This window comes from Choristoneura fumiferana, chromosome 18, assembly GCF_025370935.1.
Source record: "Choristoneura fumiferana chromosome 18, NRCan_CFum_1, whole genome shotgun sequence".
Lineage (NCBI taxonomy): Eukaryota > Metazoa > Arthropoda > Insecta > Lepidoptera > Tortricidae > Choristoneura > Choristoneura fumiferana.
This window is the reverse complement of record NC_133489.1, coordinates 5,023,241-5,044,540: the sequence shown is the minus strand read 5'-3', so window position 1 is coordinate 5,044,540 and position 21,300 is coordinate 5,023,241. Positions and strand designations below refer to the sequence as shown.

The following is a 21,300-nucleotide window of genomic DNA, read 5'->3' as shown; positions in this document are numbered from 1 at the left end:
CAAAGAAATCGTCAACATCTAAGTTCATTAACTCGTGATAGGTACAGTCGAGTTCATAAATTTGTGATCAATAATTTGATCAAAAATATCTGAACACGACTCTATTGTTAACGGCGTAGAAGCGTGTTCAGTCAGATATTTTTGATCAAAATTTTGCTCACAAATTAATGAACACGAATGTACACAAACACAATAAGATAACGTCAACAACGAAAAAATACAGCTTACCTATTAATTGTTGTTTTTGCTACGTATACATGTATTTGAATGCAAGCGCCTGATCAATTAAAAAAGCAATTAATCCGATCCGATTATATGTCGGAACAAATGAATATCGCTACCAAATAACACAATGTATATCGTGACTACATAATGGATACTTACTGGAAAATATTTAATCTCGGTTTAATACTAGCTCAATTTAGAATGTCAAAACGTATAGATGTCAAGGTTAAACTAGAGGCCGTTTTGTCTAAGGCACAGGCCACACAGAAGAGACGTCGGACGGGGGCGCGTCGCAGTCGCGTCGCCCCTTGTATCTGTTTTACTAAATGTATAGAAACGTCGCGATCCAAAGCAGACAGAAGAGACGAGGCGGAGACGCCCTCGCCCCCGTGCCCGCCCCGTCCGCGACGCTCCCCCGTCCCATGTCTCTTCTGTGTGACTTACGCCTTACACGCGAACGCTTCCGATTGCATTCACATACTCGTAGAATGCGATTTCAGGTACAATGCCTGCTATGCTCGATCACTTATAAATTTATAGCCGCACGGCCCTGCAATGTAACAAAACTCGCGCAATATCCTCGCACCGCATAAGAGCGTGAAATCATCATATTCATCAGCCGGAAGACATCCACACCACAACTAAACAAAGGCCTCTATGGTGAAATCGGATCTAACGCGTCAACTACCATACATAATTAATTCTACGACTGAACACTGAACTAAAAGAATTTCTTTGCTCACCCGCGACCTTATGACAGTTTGGAGTCTTTTGGAATGATACACACCACACACACGCACCAGGTAAAGACGTTTATTCCATTTATTCACTAGTGTACCTACAGTTACAGTTCGGATTAGAGTATATATATTTTAACAAACAATGTGCCACGGCCGCGAGTCGTAGAAAAAGGAAAAACCAGAGAAAAATCTACTCAGTGTCACAGGCCATCTTGTCGTAACCGGCCAATCAACGTCGACCGCCAGGCGCACGTGAGCGTTGATTGGTCGGTTCAAACCGTGGTGCACAGATAGAGAGACTTAAGTATAATAGTCGCGGGATGATGCGGCGGCGCTGCTGGTCGCTTAATAGCGCCACAACAGCTAAGTTTACGCAAGATATGCGTGTTCATGCAATTCCTCCATCTCCACACTGGAAGAACACACACAAATCACACAAACCCATCTATCACCACCACCATACTACACTGACGCGTTCCGAACTCAAACAGAGCTCATCTTCAGAGCAAACACAACCGTACACCATGCTACCAGATGTTAGACCAGGTGTGTTTGTGTGTGTGTGTTGTGTTGGTAGCATGGTGTACAGTTGTGTTGCTCTGAAGATGAGCTCTGGTTGAGTTTGATACGCGTCAGTGTAATGTGGTGGTGGTGATAGATGGGTTTGTGTGATTTGTGTGTGTTCTTACAGTGTGGAGGTGGAGGAATTGCATGAACAAGCATATCTTGCATAGACTTAGCTGTCATAAGGTCGTGGGTGAGCAAAGAAATTCTTCTAGTTCATTGATATGGCCCTCCGCAAAGTAACGCCTGGTTCAATAAATTAGTTCTACGACTGAGCGAGCGCTCCGGACAGTATTTTCATGGATTCGGGTCTAATTCGAATCGAACGCAGTGCAAAACCGCTCTAAATAAGGCTTCATTCTAAAACATCCTAAAACCCCGCTACGGCCGTTGCGTTAGACACTCGAGAGCAATCACGGCACCGCACTCGGTCAGTAGCACTGCACTTGAGCGGAACGTTGCGAATAAAGCTGCCTTACTTCGAGTGCATCGGTTCGGTTTGCAATTGCATTTTCGGTTTGTACTATTTGCTGGATTTATTTGCCGTCCGATAATCTATTGTACACCTGGTGGAGTTCAGTCAAACTGATCCTGCCGTGTGCTGAAACACCACTATTAAAGACTGTCCACGATAAAATCCGGGCATGCCTGATCTGGTGTATCTTTGTAATGAATGCTAATTTTCAAGCAATCATCTAGATTTAGATTATATATTCATTGCTGTTTTTATCTTTTACGAAGATTGAAAGCGAGACAACAGCAAGATGCCTTCTTTGTCCGCGAGAGACCTGACATCTGAAACCTAATCTATTCTAAATCGTCTCTGTACAAAAGAATAAACGAGAGCGACATCAAAAGGAAAATCAAGCGTATTCCTTAAAATTTCTACTGAACCTTAGCGAATTCGCTACAAAAGACTCCTTAATTTTAGTCCCTTATATACTTAGGTACAGATAGAACATGCCAAAACATACTCTAAATCGTTAGTTTAAGAGTTGATGCGTCGGCATTGTTGTCTTGGTGGTATACTGGTATATCCTTTTGAACGAAGCTGCTTTGGCTCTTTGAAAGAGATATATGGCATTGTGAAGGCGAGAATTGACACCATATTGTCCTTTGAGATTGTGCAGTGCACTATATTTTAAAGAAAATCGTCGTTCATGAAATTGAGACCGTGTAAATGATGTAGCGGGCGTTATTTTTGCATAATATGGGAGTATGAAGGTATAGATACTACGCTCTGCAATTTTGCATTAATTGCAAAAAATAAAACGCTTTTCTCGTAGTACAATAGGAGATTTTTAATCGTGTTAATGATTACCACGTTTTTGTTAAGTAACCTTAAATTTCGTGTACGCGTTGTACCGAAAATCGAAAAAATTATAACGAAAAATTTAACAGACTACAAAAAGCGCTAATATCGTGACCTCCCTGTGACAACTTTGACATTTGTGTCACGTTTATGATTGGATAAAATAACAAAATGGGCCAATCGCAAGCAAGACTCGTACTAACTCCATCTAGCGATACTGCGACTGAAAACCCTCGTGGCTGAATATACAGTGTATTGTATTGATAATATTTACTCTATAGGTATTACATAATATATCTGTAGCGGAGTAAAGTTCTTTAACCCTCGCAAACCCAAGTCTTTCTAATGCAAATACCTCGCGTACAGACATGTAAAATTTAATTTGCCAACTGTACCGAAAGTGAAACGGGGTATTATGGTAATATAGCTGTCAGAAGGAATGTTTCTGACAGCTCCAGTTTAAATATTTTAGTTCCAACTACTGCGAGAGTGTTCACCTTTGGAGGTCGCATGTAAAATAGTTTTTTTTCTGTGGGTATTTTTCTTGAGTAAATCCATTCCTTAGCAGTTTGCATTAGGAAAGATGAAGCAAACGGAAGCGTTTCAAACACATATCTATACAAACATATATCTAATCCAATTAATTACGCACGTAAATAAAAGAAGGTTTTCATATTTGTTTTCGACTTTCAAAAGGCTTTTGAGAAGTGGGTAATGTTACTGTGGTCTTACAAAAAACAAAAGCATTTACGTAAAGTAGAAACAAAGTTAAACGGTTCCTCACCGCGAACCGACCTGTACGGATCACAAAGTATTTTAAAAAAATTTACAAAGTTAAGAACAACTTTCGGCATAAGAATTTTATTTTTTTCACCACATACTCCACTTTCAAATATTTGTACCTATCTTATTCTTGTGAACTTATATTTTTAACGACAGAAAAAGAACCCAGCTATCAGACATTTGATGTTTACATCAACAAAATATCTGCACGCGTTTGTGAGAAAATAGGTACCTATTACAGACAGACCGACGGAAAATGAAGTGATCCTATAAAGAAATCATTATGTAGACAACATGGCAGTAAATCCATCTAAATAATCATAAAATCGCAATAACTTTCGAGTGACAGCTAAATAATGCAATCTAACGCCAAAACTACACGCTAAAGTTTGAACTCATCATCCATCATCCCAGCCTATATACGTCCCACTGCTGGGCACAGGCCTCCTCTCAGCATGCGAGCCGTAGTTCCTACGCGGGCCCATTGCGGATTAGAAACTTCGCACACACAATTGAATTGCTAAAGTTAAACTTTGCATACATTTAGGTTACTTACACCAAAAACTCGAAAGTATCACTGACTTAGACAACTTGTAACATTAGCCGAGGTATCTCACCAATCCCCTTGGTGAATACTTGCGAACATCCCAAACTCGGGAAGATTAATACGGGCAATTTGATATAGGTAAGCAAATGAAATTTGAAAACGAAGGTTGCGGTCCATCAAGAGTGCCCGGCCATCATTAATTTGTCTGACAGGGGTCCATTAGAGCGTGTGGCTTGTGATTTATCTGCTGCGGTTTGCTCAATGGGAAATGCTTGGAAAAATGAGAGATGGCTTTAAAATGTAGTACATCCAAGTCAGGGTTTGGGAAAGGATTATTAGTTTCGGTTTTAGTGGAATACTGCTGCCACCTTTGGGCCGGCTCCGTATCAGTTGATAGTATTTTGTAGCTCAGTAGCTCGGCACATCACTAAATCTAACGCGGCTATTTAGTTGGATTTAGTGATGCGTCAAGCTTGTTTGTCTCTTTTACTGGATACATTTTGGTGAGTGTATGAAGGAATCGTATGATTTAATTCCTCCATCTCCGTTTTATCAAAGGACGTCCAACCAGGGGGAGAGTCTTCAGCCTCATGTAGTTCAGTACTATCCCATTGACCTGCACGAAGCGGTTCGCTTCATGTCCCAATGCGAACTGATAACTGCTAAGGAATAGAATTAGCTTCCATTTTCTGTATTTTCAGATAGATACTTCAACACAACACAAACATCACGCCTGCATGCCCAAATGGAGTAGGCAGAGCACACGAAACGTTACCGTTTCGGAGCCACTTTTAGCAATTATAAATAGGTTTAAAGTTTGATACTTCAAAGCTAGAGAAAATAGGCTGTTACTGAACCAGTGCGGTATACCTTTTGCCTCATCTGTAATTTGCATCAGGTGAGACAGGAGTCAATCACGGGTGCAAAAATAATAAAAACATCTGTAGTTAATTTGTCGATTTCGGAATTACATCCACTCCAGTATTATCCATTGGCTGATTGCCTTTGATTTCATCTAAGTATCTTTATGATTGGGTTTTTGGAGACTTTTTTATTTTTTATTTCAACTCCAAATTTGTTACTTTTACGGGTATCCCGTGAAACCATATCGAAAATAAAAACTGAGACATGGATGCACAAAATCAATCATAATTTGATTGCTTAGTAGCGACATCTCTTGTTTGGGTGACCGGTTGGTTCCGAATGTGACTAGTCTCTCGATGAGAGCGGAACATAGATGCGCTAGTGCTGATATGCGTAGTAGAAATAAGCAACGAGATAGATGCATAAAAATTATGTCTAGATTCCTGTCCATGGTGTAGGGGTTATAGCACGCAGCACGGATTGCTGAGGATCTGGGTTCGATTTGTATTTTCATACTGGTATCTGTGCATCCATGTCTCAGGTATCGATATAGTATCCTCATCTTCTTAATCAGTTTCTAATCAATTGTAAATTGCAGTGTAACTTTGATATGATATTACCGAAAGATCAGATTGCTTTTTAATTCAATGAGCAAATAAATTATAAAAATTAAAAGATATTTTGTCTTCCACGATATGAGTCTTTACGAGACTATATCGTCTAAACCGACAAATTATTTTATTTGTGGGTACCTTATTTTTTTGCCTGATTATCGTATTTTAAGCAACATTGTAGAAATACAGCATAGAAATAATTCCATACATAGGTTTTCTCTACCAACAAGACTAAACCAAAGAACGAAACTGCAGACTCTTAAGTTAAAGTAAATAGATATTGCTTAAGCATAAATTCTATTACTGTAAAGTTATCCGTACTATCCGGTTTGGTTGGCTCATTCCCATTTATTGTTGTTTCCCTGGATACCCCACTTTCGTTTACGACGTCGCTTCAACTTGTCTCGTTATATGAATGTTTATGAATTTCATGTGCCTCAGTAATCCACACTGTAAATGCAAAAAGTGTCTCATCTTCACCTTAACAACTATTGACTTAAATACCAAAATTTTAAATAATTTTAAATTTAAAAATGTCACTTGACGAAATTATTTTTAATGGGTTCAAGTTCAAACGAATCATTCCTGTTTTAATAAAAAAAAAAAAAAAACCTGGCTGCCTTAAAAATACTAAAAAGAAGGAATCAAGTCTAGTGGGTTAGAACTTTGTTAAGTAGCTAACTTAAAGTTCAACAGTCGGGACCCCTTTGTTAAGAATTTTTGAGCGTCACGATTTAAGTGGGTCCCGACTGTTACACTTTAAGTTAGCTAGTTAACAAAGTTCTAGCCCACTAGGCTTGTTTTCTTCTTTTTAGTATTTTTTAAGGCAATCGGGTTTTTATTTTTTTATTTCACACTTTTTTAATAGTTCTGTAAAAATGGCAGATTAAAACTATTATAACCCATATTTAGAATGGGCTAGTTATTAGCTTTCATTTGATACCCTACTCGATAGATTTGAATAAAAATCATTTTTGAAAAGTTTCAATTTGGCGCCAAAAATCCGCCATTTTGATTTTTCAAGAATTTCATGTACCCAGTGTCACTCGCGTCATCAATACGAATCCAATGACGTACCATTTATCAAAATCGACTTAGCCGTTGAGTAGTTACGAGAGGACATTGGAATTGACCTACATACATACGCGTCAAACACATAACCCTCCTTATTCGCAGTCGGGTAAAAAGTACGATATACGTTTGTTTAATGATATTGATATCTTAGACTACCTTTTAGATATCAAAATATTCTAAAGTTAAAAGTTTCATATCATGTAGCTACCTACTTAAAAGATTAAAAATTTATTATAAGGCGACAAACTACGATGACGTCAGACATGCTAAATCAAGAACGAAATGAGTAAAATTAATAGTACTGTATTTATTTTTTTTTTTATTACAGATAATTTCAGCCTCTAATTTAGTACAGTAACTAAAATAGGTAACAAGAACGATAATAAACTTAGACATAATTTCGTAGCAGAACCCTCGACGTCTTTTCCTTCGTCCCTGTAATAAATAATAATGTAAAAAAAAGAACTGGAAATTAATATTAGCGCTGAAAGTATAGTGGGGTAACCCTTGCTTCATCAAAATAACTTTTGACAAATTATCACTTCCCAAACAATTTTTCGTTTAATATCAATAGCCATTTTTTTTTAAATTTACACCCCCAAACAGGTGACCCGCAATACAATGACAATATACATTTGTGTACCATATTTCTATTCAAACGGTTCAGTATTTCGGAGAAAATTGGTTGTGCTAGATAAAGAGAAAGGTAGAAAAGCGAGTGCTGTTCCGTTTCTTTTTCCTAAAGTACGGAACCCTAAAAATTTTGATGACTAGCCTTTACCCTCGGCTTTGCTCATGTAAATCATTAGGTGTAGCAGCTGAATTGAATTTCCAGGCTTTTACTAAATTCCCATGCAATTTCCCAAAACTTTTACCGTGGATTTCATTTACGACTAATGGAGAGCAATCGTGCAAAATTTTATGTCTCTTGACCCAACGGGTAAGATTTTGGAATTTTACGTGTTTCTGTGGGATAATAATTATAAAAAGTCACTTATGTGACTATTTCAGAGGTCCAGCTCTTACTCAGCGTGAAAGATTAACACAGCAAGGCACTTACAATCTCTTGTGTTAAAATAGGATAAAATTAAAACAAGAAAATTATTGATTTCGAGTCCAGTCAAGCGCAAAGATTCAACAAGGCATATGTGATTTAAGTGTATACATAAACAAATTGTTGACACAACAACAATAAACACATCAAACACAGTAACTCCTACTTACAAATTTTGTAAATCGGCAATAACTTTATTGAAAACACACTCCATTACGTCGGGCGAATCAATAAAATCGCGATGCGAAAAATTATTTCTGCCCACTCTCCGAGCTATGCCTTTACTCATATCACGTGCCATAGCTACAGCATCTCTTGCGTCAACCATTTCATCATTAGGTGCATAATGTACTATAGTTCTGACTGTAACCTGCTTCAGATCGAATGGAGGGGGGTCAAACATTCCGTAGTGCTCCTTGTTCTGGCCAGGTCCAAAATCCCAACGAACGAATTTCTTATTATGGATGTTTTGAGCGAAATGCGCCAATTGTTTAATGGAACCACCCTGAGTGTCGCGGTGGTTGAATTTGTTTGTATCCAGATTCTAAACGAGAAATGTATATTTAGTTCTTTCACAGCACATCTCAGCTTGTATACGTCTTACGCGGGCCCAGAGCGGATTGGGAACTTCACATACAACTTAATTGCTTCGCAGGTTTTGCAGGTTTCCTTACGATGACCAGATGATTACCAGTAAATTTCGTGGTAAATTTCGAATTTTATTTCGCACACGGGTTTGGAAAAACTCAGAGGTGCGATTCAAGATTTGAACCCACGATCCTCTGCTTGAGAGCGTCAGACCACTACGCTACCACAATTTACTTGCCCATTTGCTTATTTGCTTTACCTTAATATACTCGTAACTATAAGTATCTGCTATGTATACCTATCAGTAAGGAAGTTTTTGGTTGCATTATTCATAATGTAGGCACTATTATTTTAATTGTAGTGTATATTTTGTTATTGTAGACGTGTGGGTCGCGGGTTAGGTAAGTATTTTTAAAACGAACCAACACAACCAGTCAAGTTTTTCGTATAATAATATAATATAGTTATCTTAAATTAACTAATTTGACTAAGTTGCGTAGCAAGTCTTATTGAAAAGAAAAATGATCAATAGTCGCTGTATGTAATAAAAAATACATATCAATATTTAGGTAAAGCAGCTTAGCGTTTCCACCAATAATGTGTGAGGATGTGTTGCGAGGGATCTGTTTTTCACTAACCAATAGAAACGCTTCATTGACACATCCTCGCACAGCACATCTCTGGTGGAAACAGCTGAGCGGGGCGAGGCGAGGTAAATGTAGCGTTTCTATTGGTTAATGAAAAACATATTCCTCGCAACACATCCTCGCACATCTCTGGTGGAAACACTGTTTAATAGTATACTTACCATGTGTTTGTCAATTTCTAATGCTATACATATATGACGATAGTTGTATTCACCAAGGCAGTAGTCAACTGAATTATAAAGATTATTTGTAGAATTTTTATTATACGGAAAAACTTCTAAGATACCCAGTTTTAATAACATTTCCTGTGAAATATCCAAAATGAGTTATTTTTATTTACATGTCGATTCTCAAGAAGGTACTAATGGATTGAATAAGTGAATGAAAGTATACTTATTCTGTTTGATTTAAATTTGAAAATGCCATGCCACTTTCCTACAAAAATGCCTAAGTGACGTTTCTTTCGTTCAATCCATTCGTGCCAGCTCTTGTAAATCGGTACGTACTATAATTTCTGATTAAATTACGACAATTACAATTTCAATATGATTAAATAAAAAACCAAAACAAGCGAATATAGCATTAGCGGTGTTATAAGTACTTACGTATACTGTTTGACCGAGCTCTGCTACGGTTTTAATTTTCTCATTTGAGAAGTGATTTTGATAACCAATGGGTGCCAGCAAGTGGCCTCCTACGAATTTCGCATTATATTTTGGCAGCAAGCTGTTGAGGACTATGAAAGCGGTAGCACCTTGCGAGTGACCTATAAAATGTAACTGCTCCGATTCAGTTTCCTCTAGAATATAGTCCACTGTCGCAGGAAGATCATATAAGCCTATTTCCTCAAAGCTGTAGTTGAAAAATCTGTATTTCTCCCCGTAAAGATCTGGTTCAAGGTAGAGATGTAGGCGACTGTATTTGTTTCCTCGAGAGTTGCCGAGCCAAACATCATAGCCTAAATCTTGGAGTTTGAATGCTGGAAGGAGAAAATTAACATTGTAAAGTGAATAATTACGAAGATCTTATGATAAAATTCAACATTAAACATTAAACATAAAATCAAACAACCAATCAATTAATTGAAAAAATAAAACAATTTGACCATTTTTTATCTTACATTCAATTTTAATTTTATTCTTCTTATATTTTAAGTAGTGTGCAAGAATATTGTACGCCTCTAGCAAGCAGGATAATGGCGCTTCTTTATGTATTGCTGTCTATCAACCTTATTATTATTACCCACAACCGCAATAAAGACATTTTGATTTTTCGATTATTTATTTTTTTTATGTTAAAAACTGTTCAAAAAATGTTGATCTAGGCAGTTTCTATTAATAGCTTGTAAATTTTTTTCTATTTACCTGTTTTCTGTATTGCTTACTACGAGTATGTGGTTTTTAATAAAGAATTTCAAAATTGAAATGGCAGTGGGCGTGGCGATGCACAAGTCCGGTCTGAGTGGAGAGCCTTGGGGAGGCCTATGTCCAGCAGTGGACGTCTTTCGACTGATATGATGACGATGAAGCAATTTTGCGTCATTTACATGACAGTGTTAAAAAAAACACGTTTAATTACTTGTTAAGATTATGAACACTTGCTTTAGTTTTACTTTAATGCATTAAATAATAATATGTAATTGTCTCACCTATGCCTCTTGCGCGACCTTGTTCAACGAATCTGTCTGAAGATTGCCACATCCCGTGAAGCAGCAGCACTGGGTGTTTCTTAACCGGTTTAACTGATTTATCATGACTTTTCATCCTAAATATGTCCAATATGTAACCATCGCAGGTCACCACGTGATATATAACTACGAATCTATTTGTACCACGTAGTTTTAAGTAACCCGGTAGCTCCTGGAAAATTAAGTGTCATATTATAGAAAAACTACACCCTACACTTAGATAGATTTTCTATTTCAAATTAAAAGTAGAGCTATGAGGTTCGTGTATTTACTTTAAATCGTAATCTATTTTCAGATCATGTTTTGGAACCTAAATGTTACTCCAGTTGTCGGTTACTCATAACATCCTTTTCAATAATATGTTATCATAGTCTCCAGACGTACTTGTATTATTAAGCTTGTCTTTTCCTGCAGTTGCTTCAATTACTGTAGCATTACGTAGTATTAAGACGTGTGCAGTCTAGTAGCAAAAGTTATTTAGTTAATTAAAAACTTGTGTTGTGGCTCTCGTCATTACCGCCTACCCGCTTTAGTTCATAGATTTTTGTTCACCATGTTTGCGTGGTACCCTCTTTTACCTAGATTTAAGTTAAATTAATATTGTTTTTCTCTATAAGTGATGATTTGAGAAAATAAATATCTTAAACCATAAACCATAAGACGTGTTTAAAATTTATGGCACTTACATATTCAGCGTCTTCTTTTTGCAATCCAGATATTTTTGAGGTGGCTTCAATTACACCTATCTTAGGTTTCGTTGTAGTTTCATCATCATAATATTCATCATCCTCACTTGTACTGTCATCTGCATTGCTTAGTGCAATATTTAAAAAAATAAAAATACTTATTACATTATACGTTAGCAACATTGTACTTGGGCGTATTGTAGTTTTAATTAAATCACAATCACCTGTTCGTCACAGCATCTCCGTCTTATATAGTTCGTTATCTTTTGTTAATTACAGCCTGTTAATTACTATGTCAAAGTTGATTAATTTTCTTCATTACACCTATGATTTTATGACACTTTCATTTCAGATTGACTTTTACCTTCATACCTTTCACAATCACTTTAGGTGATTCCATAGCATTTGTTTTGTGTCAGTAGTTTCCTTAGTACTATTAAGAATGAATTCAGAGACTTTTCGTATGTGATAATTCTTTCACTTATGATAGTAAAAATAAATATTTCCTTTACGTACAATGTTTGTTTCTATAATTCATAATTAATCCTTGCTTTTTTTTTGTTTCAGGTAAACAAATTTCGAACGAGGATACCAAAAAAACAAAAAACTTCTAAAGCTGATTTAATAACGGCTTTTTTTGGGTTGCACAGTTAAAATTTCTAAAAAAGTTACTAGGAAAGGTAATATGACATGGCTGTACTGCAATAGTATAGTGGCAGAATAAAATTAAATTTGTCAGTTTCAATTATAAATTCATAAAGTATTTTAAATTTAGGATAGTTTTATGTAAGTGAATAGTTTTTAATTTATGTTTGTCCAATAAAACACGTTTCTTCATAATTCTTAAATTTATTTCGAGAATGATACCTATATTAATTTTGAACTTGCCCAACCCAGCCACTGGTTGAATTATTACAGATTTATTTTGTGGTGCCTTGTATGCTACCTCGTTGTTTGTAGTTGCCTCGACGTTTTGGCAACATTGCAGCGGCTGTGGTCACAAGTAGACGTAGTCTCGTAGAAGCAGTCCACGTAGTAGAAGTAGTCTCGAAGAAATTTCAAAGTATCATAATAAACTGGCCAAGTGCGAATCAGACGCGCGCACCGAGGGTTGCGTGCAAAACTTTTAGGTATACAGATCGGCAGAAAATCTGGCCCTCAAATGTATACGGTAGTAGCACAGAGCGGCCACGCCGTACAAAATACGCGTTCTTGAATCTACATAGGCACGACGACGTCTATACGAGTATAAGTGCTACCAATGACATTTAAAGGTAATCATATTTTATGTAGGTATGGCTTAGATATGTGCAAATAAATGTAATCGTTAATCTTACCTATTTCGAGGGTATTCTGGCAAAACAGAATAAGTGCATTTTTTTTAAAGTTACATACATATAGCATACTCAATGTTTTCTGCTTTATTTATCTATTAAAACCGTATAAAAATAAATATTGTGCACTTATCTTGTTCTGCCAGAATATCCTCGATTTATTTAAACCTACTTAAAATGTGTCTGTCTGCGTATTTTAAGCATACATTTTCAATTACAATAGAGATACGTCTACAAACTTAAAAGAATCATTCGGTAGGTAGTTATTTCATGTATTAATCGCGTTAATTTCAGAAATCACTATTTATTTAGAAAAAGGATGTAGGTAAAGTACCGTTATGATTTCGCAAAACTATTGCACCCGAACTTAGTGCCGCGCGGCCGACATACATCGCGTCGCGCACCCGACGGCTTTCCTGCGGTTTTCCTGCAATCTGCGCTTGAGGGGTGGGGTAACTCGAACCGGTGCGGGGCGGAGCGTGGCCATTCTGTACGTTAGTAGGTACTATTATATATTCTGTGGTAGTTTGGTAATGACAGAATCGTGATTTGTTTACCCGTGTCTTTACTTCCTGTAGAAGTCACCGGACTATCTGCCAAGTTAAGTCAACTTGACAGTAACTGATTCCCTACTAAGCAACGGACCCAATCATAATATTTTTAACCAACTTTAAAAATATTAAAGAGGGGATTTCAAAGAAAGAAATCTTGATTTAACAAATATACTTGTAATTTTTAGCAATAATACATACCATCAGCCAAATAAGTGGTCTATCAATTTTTAAACAAGTTTCTATCAAATGAATATGTTACTAAAGTCGAACTTTCAAGTTGACAGACACGTCTATTGGCATTATTGTTTTATGGCATGCAAACGATTATCAACTTTAGGGTGGTAGACCACATATTTGGCTGATGATACCTACCGAAATTAATGTAAATATCATCACCAAATTTCAAGTTTATAGGTTAATGGGAAATGAAAAATTCTTCGGTACTAATTTTTAGTAAAAGAAGCAGCAGGGCTACTACGAAACTCGAAGTTCGTGTCGTATCGTCCCTCTCGCTCTCGTATTAAATAGTATAAGTGTCAGAGGGACCGCACGACACGAACTTCGAGTTTCGTAGTAGCCCTGCTGGATCCGGTGGTTTCTTATTCCTTTGTTTTCAATGTTTAAAAAAATTACATTTTTATCTATTGTAAACAACGATACCCTAATCGATTCGTTAACACAAAAATTTGTTTTCACGCGTCTCATTAGCTGTATCTGTATGGAAGTCCCCCTAAAAAAACGAAATGCTTATAGTATAAATATTTGAAGACTGGCTCCTACTCGTACCGTTTGGCCTTAAAACCTGTGAGTAACCTGTGTGTTTGGGCTTAATTTGGACCCTTCAGGTACGGAAACCTAAAATGCGTGATAAAGTCTTGAGAATGTTAATAATTATTTAGTTACATGAACACAACCACTAATATTACATGCATTATTTATCAAGCGATTTAACTATCAATTTATTGGTTTTGATGTTTATCGCGTCAATGCATTTCCCGATGAAATTATTGCAACGTTTTTAATGACAATCTGATAACAATCGACGATGCATCATTTCGAATTATCGATATTTCCTTGGATAGATAATAATTTCGTGTCATTAATATTATTAGTGAAATTTTGCGTTTTAGCTACAAACAACATGGTGAAATGTGAACAGTTAAAAATAAGAAAGAGAGAAAGAAAGAATGAAAACATTTATTCGTGACATAACATGACGTGACGTGACATGGATAAGAATAATAATAAAAAAAAATAGTTATGCATGTCACGAAATGGTCCCAAATCAGATCAAAATAAAGAAGAAGATACATTTTTTATCAAATATTCAAAGTGTTACTCGTTTCAAAATGACAAGGTTTTTAAATGACTTTCATAGTAAATATTGCAGTTATTAACAAAGTTGTATTTATATAACTTTTTGTAGATGTAGCAGATACAGTAACAGGTAAATAACCAACGGACGAGAGTGCAAAATTATCATCGGTTAATTTTCGACGAAAACTTTTTGTAGGCAATTTATTCAAACTATTTTCCTCTAATTTATCTGGCTTATTTGTTGCTAAATAATTTTGAAGAATTATCTGAGATAAATTTGGTCCATTAAAAGTAACTAAGTCTAAGTTATTTGCGTATGATGAATTCGGAACATTTGAAGTTATTAAGCCTGCATCATTTTGATATGATGAATTCGGATTATTTGTAGTTAAAGATGAAAGGAAATTAGACGGTGACGATTTTGAAATATTTATAGACAATGAATCAAAAACGACTGTATTTGTTGAAGTAGAGGCATTTCGAGGCAATAAATTTGATGATTTTACATTAGAAACATTTCTAGCATTTGTGCGTGTGATACTTATTCCTCCATTAGCTGGATTTGGAGAACGATTCGTAAAAGATGAAATCAATGTTATGGGCGAATCTGGCTTAAGTGATGCAAACAAATTTGAATTGTTTTTGATAAACGAGTTTGATGCTGTTAGAAGCGATAAGTTAACTGGCGAGTTCTTCTGGACAATATCTGGTTTAATATTTCTGAAAAGCAAGGTTTAAGAAGTATACCTATCACATTATGATTACATTCTAATTTGTATCGAAATGACATAATGTGAACAAATATTGCTCACCTTTCAAAATTTAAAAGTGCTTCTATGATATAATCATAAACAAGTTCTTTAGCATCAAAAGAATCAGTAAAGTCTGAATGACCGAAATCATCTCTAGCTACTTTCCGCGTACGGGCATTGGGCATATCATTTGCCATATCAGCTACATCTTTATAATTAACCAAATTATCACCCATTCCAAAATGTAATGTTGTGTTAGCTGTTATGAGCCCAAGATCATAATTTGGAGGATAGTCTGTTCCATACACTTGTTTGTTTTGTTTTTCATAATCCCAGCGGCAAAACTGTTTCTGTCTGACATTTTGGCTAAAATGTATAAACTGTTTAACGGCACCTCCTCCCGCGAACCCTGTGCTATTTATACCGTGAGCTCCCTGAAAGAAGTTAGTTTTATCCAGTTGTCGTCATAGCGCATACGCGTTTCTTAATAATCTTATTTATCTAATAAAAGGTATCTTTACTGTAATAACTTTTTAAACTTCTCTGTACTCACCAACATTTTATTCGAGTGTAGCATTTCACAAACACTTTGCAATCGAGTTGAACTTAGACAACGTTTAACCAAATCCTCAATCGTATTAGTACTTGATAGCTGAAATACTGATTTAGAGGGGAACAGTTCCACATATCCCGCTTTCAGAAGTATTTCCTGTGAATAAAGTAAATAATTAACACAAGTTTCTTAAGAAGAAAATGGTGTATGTGTAAAACAATTATTATCTCCAAATAGGTACGTACATAGATCTTGTCCGCAAGTGACGCCAATATTTCTATTAATGAGTTAGAAAAATATTTTTGATATCCAGCTCCGGCCAGCAAATTTGCCGTTAAAAATTTTTCGTTATATTTCGGTCGCAGAGAATTTAATACAAAAAATATTGTTCCACCTTGCGAATGACCAATGTAATGCAATTGCTTGGTTTTGGTTTCATTTAAAATATAATCTACTATAGCTGAAACATCGTTAACACCGATATCTTCATATGTATAATTAAAGAAACTAAATTTATCTTCAGGATCGTCGGGATTTAGATACACATGGCGACGAGAATATTTATTTCCACGATTGTTGCCAAGCCACACATCAAATCCAGCGTCAACCAGATCATAGGCTGAAACGTTAGAAAAAACAAGCTTTATCCTTCCATTAATATCCCAGCACTGCTACTTACACTTTGCGTCAATAGTTTTATTGGTATGTCCAAAACAAAATTAAAGTAATGTACAGATTTTTTTTTTCTGAAATATGTAGCTAACTTCACATTTCATTGAATTCCTTATTAATTGTATTATTTAGTGCTTACCTAAGCTTAAATTTCGGCCATGTTCAATGAATCTATCTGATGACTCCATCAATCCATGGAACATAAGCACCGGGTGCTGGTTCCTTGTTATATTCATCTTGAGATTCCTTAGCCTGAATACTGTCAGTATGTACAAATCGGAGGTTGTCACTTGATGCATTTCCAACATAACCTTAAATTTTATAATGATTAAGTTCTGATGTTTTCTACAGTGTTACAAATTTATCTAAACCATAAGAGCTTGCCTATTTGATTGTTTTGACCATCAGGTCGGATAGCTTTGTGGAGCTTCCTCTCACTTATAGAGGGTGATTCTGGAGATGTGATCAAGATCAACCATAACCAACTCAGTCAAATATATGTACCTAACCTATGCCAGTGTTTCGTCACAGTGATAAGTGAGATCAATATTTTTTGTTTTAGTTATTTCATCGTGTGAGGTTTGTTTTTATATTAGTGCCAGAATAGATCCATACTGCATAATGATGTGTATTATAAATGCAAAAGTAACTCGTCTGTCGGTTTGTATATCTGTATGCTAGTTTGAGGCGGCGTTTCAACCAGAGATGTATGAGGATGTGGTGCGAGGAATGTGGTTTTCATGAACCAATAAGAACGCTTCATTTTCCTTGCCTCGCTCCGCTCAGCGCAGCATCAGAGCGGTGCTGTGCGAGGATAGGTAAATGGAGCGTTTTTATTGGTTCGTGAAAAACACATTCCTCGAAATGCAATCCTGGGAAGAACATAAGGTAGTTTTATCGGAAAACTTCGCAGGTCCCTTTAGTCCGAAGTCCGAAGTCGCAGGAAGCAGATAGTAAGATAAAATGTAATTCTTTTGTTTACTGAGATGTGTGGGATTGCTTCTGCTTTTTCTTTATGTATCCAGAATTATTCCGTATATATGATTTATCTATAGAATATTCCTTGACATTTTGGTCTTTCCTTGACCTGCCAAATCTTTATCTCAACTTAATAACGAAATGTTTTAAATTCAAGTATGATCTACTTATTTTTTAGTTATATAGAAGGTGATTTGATTCAAGATTATAGAAAATGATATGTGTTAGATTTTGTGACCACCTTCCACTGCAAGCGGAGTGGACTATGTAGGGAGTCCGTTTAATTCGCAATGGCGAAGTGCATTATGTGCTTTCATTAAATAAGAAGTTATAATTATAAGCTTGTTACTCCGGTCCGCTCGGTCTGTTACCTCCGTTACTTCTCAATACCGTTTTCTAGTGAAAAGTGGGCATTATATTGTATTTATCTTGTTAGTCTAACGATATTTCGTTAGAGAACTCTCTTTATTATTATAATTTCATTGCGCTTAACACCTATAGAAAGTTCACGCGATCTTTATAGACCTGTTAGTCCATTTTCTGCTAAGTCTATGACTGTACCTACTTCATCTTCAAATTCTCGTCTTAAAATATAAATTTTATTATTACGTTTTCAACTTACCTTTTCATCCATTTTCCTGACATATTTAATTTCTTTTATATTTAGGGCACCTACACACACAAACACACTTAGAGTAACAATGCAATTCAGCCTCATACTAAATATTTTCGATATTATTGTTTGCTCCTTTCTTATATACTTCTTTGTTCACAGCCAACTTACTGTAGGAAAATTTAATATGATAAGATTAGATTGTTATGTTCTATGTTACGCTAATGCACAATGCTTATAACCGTATAGTAACTATTAATATCATTATAAATCAACTGGTTTGATCGGTTCTGGTATTTCGTTACGTTTTGAAATATATATTATTTGTTACTATTACCAATACCCGGGACTTATCACGCTAACAAATGAGTAATTACCTCGAGGTTTCGGCCACATCGCAGTCATCAGCTATAGTTTCTTTTCGCCTGTCCGATATAGGAACTACCACTACTACAATCAACCTTATAAACACCCGGTGTTTGAAAGGGTACGACATCCTTGGGTGTCAGCATATTTATGCTTCGCGACTTTGGATACGTGTACACTAATTTATTGATTTAGTCTGCATAAACAGCTCTAGACCCGTTATTGGAGGTGCAATTTGGTACCTTGACAGTCTTAGGAAGGGGTTAAAAAATATTTTAAAATGCTAACTAAATGTCGATAATTTTTCTTTACCATAATGACAGTCTAAGACTTTAATTCAACGTGTTTATTTTGCAAAACAGGACTAATTACAAAATGAATATGTATTTACATTTTTAATTTTTACAAATAATAAATAACTTTAATTTATCTCGAAATTTTTAATAATAATTTTTGTAATATATTACTAAATTTATTTTTAATGTCTCATAATATATATTACTAATTTCTTAATAATAATAATAATAATTTTTATTTACAAAAATTCATAATGTTATAAATAAATAAATATCACGGCACAATTCACACCAATTGACCTAGTCCCAAAGTAAGCTTAGCAAAGCTTGTGTTATGGGTACTAAGCAACGGATAAATATAATTATATAGATAGATACATACTTAAATACATATTAAACACCCAAGACCCGAGAACAAACATTCGTATTTTTCATACAAATATCTGCCCCGACACGGGAATCGAACCCGGGACCTCAAGCTTCGTAGTCAGGTTAACCACTAGGCCATCTGGTCGCTGGTCGTCTGGTCGTGTTATGTTATTAATAATGTTGTGTAATGTTATGTTATGTTATATACATTATTTTTTTAATTAGTCCTGTTTTATTAGCACGTTTAATTAAAGTCTTAGTGTCATTATGCTAAAGAAAAATTGTCGACATTTAGTAAGTATTTTAAAATATTTTTTACCCATCCCTAAAGCTGTCAAGCTACCAAATTGCACCTCCGATAACGGGGTCTTCATAAGTCATAAGGTCGCGGGTGACCGAAGTAATTGTTTTAGTTAATTTTACGTCGAATGTAGAGGAAGCGAGAGTTGTATGCCAGGATCGTAGCAAGTGGAAGGATGTAGTCTCACACACCTGCGCTCAGCCGTGACTGGTCAAACGCATGTCTCCACTAAAACGTGTTTATTTTTTGCTAAAATTTCCACTGTGATTTTAATTCGTTTTTAGTGAGATTAGTATTAGAATCCGTACAAATGTAAGGATTTTGAAAATGAAACTAGGTACCGTAAGACTCGATCATGGTGAAATAGATCCGGATAACACGTCTTAAATCGAAATTCGAACGTCAACGACGACCAATATACAGGGCGTCCCACGGCTATGCCACATAAAGGGAAAGTACCTTAAATATTGTACATGAAACGTTTTACTGAAAGAAGACATTATTTTAATTTAAAAAACAATTTAAACTGCATTCATAGATTTTTAAATAATTACATGGTTCAACCGGGAATTGAACCCGCTACACGAGAAAAAAAATACTCTGCAGCTTTATCATACTGATCGAAAGGCTTCATGATAAGGATTATTTTGTGCTAAATAACATAGTGTCAGAAATAAAAGGAAGACTATGAATTTTAACATTTTTAATACAAAATTAATCAATTTAACAAGTGCTCAAGATGAGTCCCATGCTGTTGAATACAAAGTCGTACTCTTTTGATTATTTGACTCCCTGTCGATTTTTTAAATGTGGTGGATATTTAGAATAATTCGTCTAAGTTCTGTTTGTAGCTCATAAAGACACTTCCATACTGGTTCTTGTAAACTACATGTTTTACATAACCCCATAAAAAAAAACTAACGGGGTTAGATCTGGGGATCTCGGCGGCGATCTTATTTGTCCCGAATTCATGGTTTCCTTTTATTTCTGACACTATGTTTTTTAGCAAAAAATAATCCTTATGATGAAGCTTTCATTCCTGGTTCAACCATGTAATCATTTAAAAATCTATGAATGCAGTTTAAATTGTTTTTAAAATTAAAATAATGTCTTCTTTCAGTAAAATAATCTATGTACAATATTTAAGGTACTTTCCCTCCATGTGGCATAGCCGTGAGACGCCCTGTAGGTATTTCTTGAGAATTTCCGTGGATTGTGAACGATGTCGCGGGCAACAGCTAGTTTAAGATATTAGTAAAAATAAAAGAGGTTAGACATGTCATTGGCCTGTTGAAATAAAGCCGTAAAACAATACCTAACATATGGGTGTCGGTAACCTTGTTAGTCGCTGTCGAAAAGTAGTCAATAAACACTTTATTGACGTGACGTCAAACCGACGTTCTGACGTCTAAATGCAGACGATGTCTTGCGTAAATCAAAAGAAAATTGTTAAACAATACATGGAACAAAATGAATAAATAATTGTATGTTATTTGTACCCCATACTACTTATTAATATCTAATAATATGGTTAGTGGCGTAGCGTATTAGGTGCGGGGGGGGCGGAAAATGTGCGGCAATTTTGAGGGGCGGCAAAATTCCATAATAAATAATCTTAATAAGCAAATATTATTGACTGTGGTCAAACCTCACGTTCTGACGTCTAAATGCTGACCGATTTCGCTAATTCACTTTTTTGTTAGAGAAACAAAACAAAACATATGGAATTACATATTGCGAGGAAGTAAGCTGAAATAATTGTATGTTTATTTGGCGAAGCCGCGCCATACTAGCTAGTACTGAATAATAT

General features: G+C 35.6%; 3 protein-coding genes and 1 long non-coding RNA gene across 6 annotated transcripts in view; 2 read left to right on the top strand and 2 right to left on the bottom strand.

Annotated features, from left to right (window-relative positions):
* Nucleotides 1-21,300, top strand: part of Sdc (Syndecan) — a 442,876-nt gene that overhangs the window by 160,395 nt on the left and 261,181 nt on the right. The gene's annotated exons all lie outside the window — the stretch shown is intronic.
* Nucleotides 7,011-11,606, bottom strand: LOC141438332 (lipase 3-like). Its single transcript, XM_074102179.1, has 6 exons — nucleotides 11,386-11,606; nucleotides 10,661-10,871; nucleotides 9,618-9,991; nucleotides 9,174-9,317; nucleotides 7,948-8,321; nucleotides 7,011-7,158 (listed from the first exon to the last, which is right to left on the bottom strand). Exons 1-6 carry the CDS (start codon nucleotides 11,566-11,568, stop codon nucleotides 7,065-7,067), a joined length of 1,380 nt encoding a protein of 459 aa, XP_073958280.1. The 5' UTR covers nucleotides 11,569-11,606; the 3' UTR covers nucleotides 7,011-7,064.
* Nucleotides 11,778-13,022, top strand: LOC141438339 (uncharacterized). The gene is made up of 2 exons (XR_012452476.1): nucleotides 11,778-11,846; nucleotides 11,953-13,022. It is a non-coding gene; the product is annotated as an uncharacterized lncRNA (long non-coding RNA).
* Nucleotides 14,455-18,278, bottom strand: LOC141438328 (lipase 1-like). 2 transcript variants are annotated; one of them, XM_074102173.1, is made up of 6 exons: nucleotides 18,168-18,278; nucleotides 16,707-16,878; nucleotides 16,141-16,514; nucleotides 15,896-16,051; nucleotides 15,403-15,776; nucleotides 14,455-15,310 (listed from the first exon to the last, which is right to left on the bottom strand). In XM_074102173.1, the coding sequence occupies exons 1-6, from the start codon at nucleotides 18,261-18,263 to the stop codon at nucleotides 14,635-14,637; spliced, it is 1,848 nt and encodes a 615-aa protein (XP_073958274.1). In that variant the 5' UTR covers nucleotides 18,264-18,278; the 3' UTR covers nucleotides 14,455-14,634. The 2 variants fall into 2 exon arrangements, with proteins under 2 accessions (XP_073958274.1, XP_073958275.1); XM_074102174.1 differs by having other exon boundaries at nucleotides 14,455-15,776; nucleotides 18,168-18,277.